General features: G+C 42.2%; 1 protein-coding gene across 1 annotated transcript; it reads left to right on the forward strand.

Moving 5' to 3' along the window:
- Positions 1 to 1,227: 1,227 nt before the first annotated feature.
- On the forward strand, positions 1,228 to 1,924 carry LOC130507789 (uncharacterized; the record flags this gene model as incomplete). Its single annotated transcript, XM_057002439.1, has 3 exons — positions 1,228 to 1,339; positions 1,430 to 1,611; positions 1,727 to 1,924. Coding segments are annotated over exons 1-3 (492 nt in total), but the record flags the coding sequence as incomplete, so codon positions are not given.
- Positions 1,925 to 2,378: the final 454 nt, after the last annotated feature.

Genomic DNA, 2,378 nt, shown 5'->3' on the forward strand with positions numbered 1-2,378 from the left:
AACAATGATAAGAAAGTCTCCAAGGAGACAGTTGTTGAGCCAACAAAGCTTCAGTTTATTCAATCAATCGTTAATGTTTACATGGAGGCTCGTGGCTACATAAATAATAGAAAGCCAAAACGAAATCCTAAGCTAGAGAAAACCCTAAACCAAAACCAATTCGGTTTAGTAAAAACCATATCCTAATCCTATTGCTAATTGGTTTATAAATCACCAAACTTAATTCTAATTGGTTTCCACTTAATAAAATCATAAATAAACTTAAAATAAACCATCTTGGACGTGCATAATCTTCTTGGGCCAATCATAATCCAAGCTGGCTTGTCCTTCCACTTTTTGGGCCGATAAAGGCCTTTTTCGAACAATTCTTGCTTGGCCTCGATCCATCTTGTTCCAGGTCCGACCAAGTTGCTTCTTATGCTCATTTGAATGATAAAGATCCTTCTCATGTTCCATTTCCAGCTTTGGTTCTTCATCTTCCATTTCCAACTCATTTCTCGCCCATGTCGGTTTGAACAGTGCATTTCTCGATCACACTGAATCACCCATTCCATTTCCTGTCCAACCAGCTTTCTTCCATCCATTTCCTGGTCAATAAGGTTGCATACTAGACGTCCATGTTGGTCCATAGTCATTCCTATCTTTATAAAGGCCTCATCAAGGCCCATAGCCTTCTCTCGGTCCAATACCTCATGAATAAGGCCAATAAGCTGTCCAATGAGTCCATTAAGCTTTCCTGTGATCCACTGCCTTTCAAGTACTTGCATTAGCTTCCAGGACATTAATTTGAAGCTTCTCCAGGTCGCACCAGCTAGGCACCAAACTACTCTTCTCAACAACTTGCCATCCTCAAACAGATGGACAAACTGAAGTGGTAAACCGAACCTTATCTACTCTACTTAGAGTTACTCTTGGTCGTAACTTAAGCACTTGGTTAGATTGCCTTCCATTGATTGAGTTTTCTTATAACCATGCTACCCATTCTGCTACTAAGATGTCTCATTTTGAAGTTGTTTATGGGTTTAATCCACTAACCCCTTTGGATCTTAAGCCAATTCCACAAGTTGAGCAAGTTAATCAGGATGGTTTAAAGAGAGGCGAGGCAATCAAGAAGCTACACCAGCAAGCCCAGAGAATGTCATCAAAAAGACTGAGGACTACAAGAGAACAGCTGACAAGAAGCGCAAAGAGATGATCTTTCAACCAGGAGAGTGGGTCTGGATACATATGAGGCCTGAGAGGTTCTCACAAAGGAAATCCAAACTAGCCCCTAGAGGAGCTGGCCCTTTCCGTGTCTTGGAGAAGATCAATGACAATGCCTACCGTCTGGAGCTGCCAGGTGAGTTTAATATTTCTCATACGTTCAATGTTACTGACTTGTCTCCTTATCTTGCAGATGATCCAGTTTTGAGGTCAAAACCTCTTGAAGGGGGAGGGAATGATGTGGACATCGACCAGAACATCACTCCTATAACCATCCCTAAAGTCTCTGAAGGACCAATGACACGTTCCAAGGAGAGAAGGCTTAAAGAAGGGTTTAACCTTGCGGTCCAAGCCATCATGAACCACCTAGAAGAACCACCAGCCATACCTATAGCTCAACTCACCAAAGTAGAGCATAGAATCAAGACAAGTGATGACTTGAGCAATGCCTTTGCGCAACTCAATATCACTCAAGGTAAGCCAGCTTATTTGGATGGAACTGATGAAGGTGTTTACTTCGCAGGAACTGAAGGGGAAGCCCTTCCAGATAAAGAAGAAGTCTTTACAAGAAAAGAGGAAGCCTTTCCAGAAGATGAAGAACCCTTTCCTAAACGGGAAGCCCTTCCCGAATGGGATGCCTTTCCAGCAAATGAAGAAAGCCTTCCCAAACCGACCAACTTCGAACCAAGGGAAGTATTCTCATTATTTACGATTTGTGCAGGTAAGATGGGTCAGTCTAGTGGTTCCTAGAACTCTTCCATCTCCGCAGCAACCAAGGTTCAAGGCCAAGACTTAGTTTAGGCCTTTCTTTTATTTACTTTATGCCTCTTTCCTTTTTTTTGGTCTTAAACCGGGGCAATGTTAGTTGTTTTGTTTCTTTTCTTTTGAACCTTAAGTCCTGTCGTTTTGAGTCTTTTATTTCTTTGAGTCGACCGTTAGGTCATCAGCTGATGGACTATTAATAAAGTCCCACACGCAGCTTTGTAACACACAACTTTTTACCTAATCAATATATGAGTCAGTTTGTCCCCTAAGCAAGCCGCCAACCCTCTTCCTCCTTGTGTGATTCAAGCAGCAAGAGTTCAAACTGTATCAAGGATCTATCATCCTCCTTGTGGTGTTCTTCGATCCATCATCAACTCCCTCAACCGATCCAACAAGAGAGTGCGTTATAG

Source organism: Raphanus sativus, unplaced genomic scaffold (genome assembly GCF_000801105.2).
Source record: "Raphanus sativus cultivar WK10039 unplaced genomic scaffold, ASM80110v3 Scaffold5814, whole genome shotgun sequence".
Taxonomy (NCBI): domain Eukaryota; kingdom Viridiplantae; phylum Streptophyta; class Magnoliopsida; order Brassicales; family Brassicaceae; genus Raphanus; species Raphanus sativus.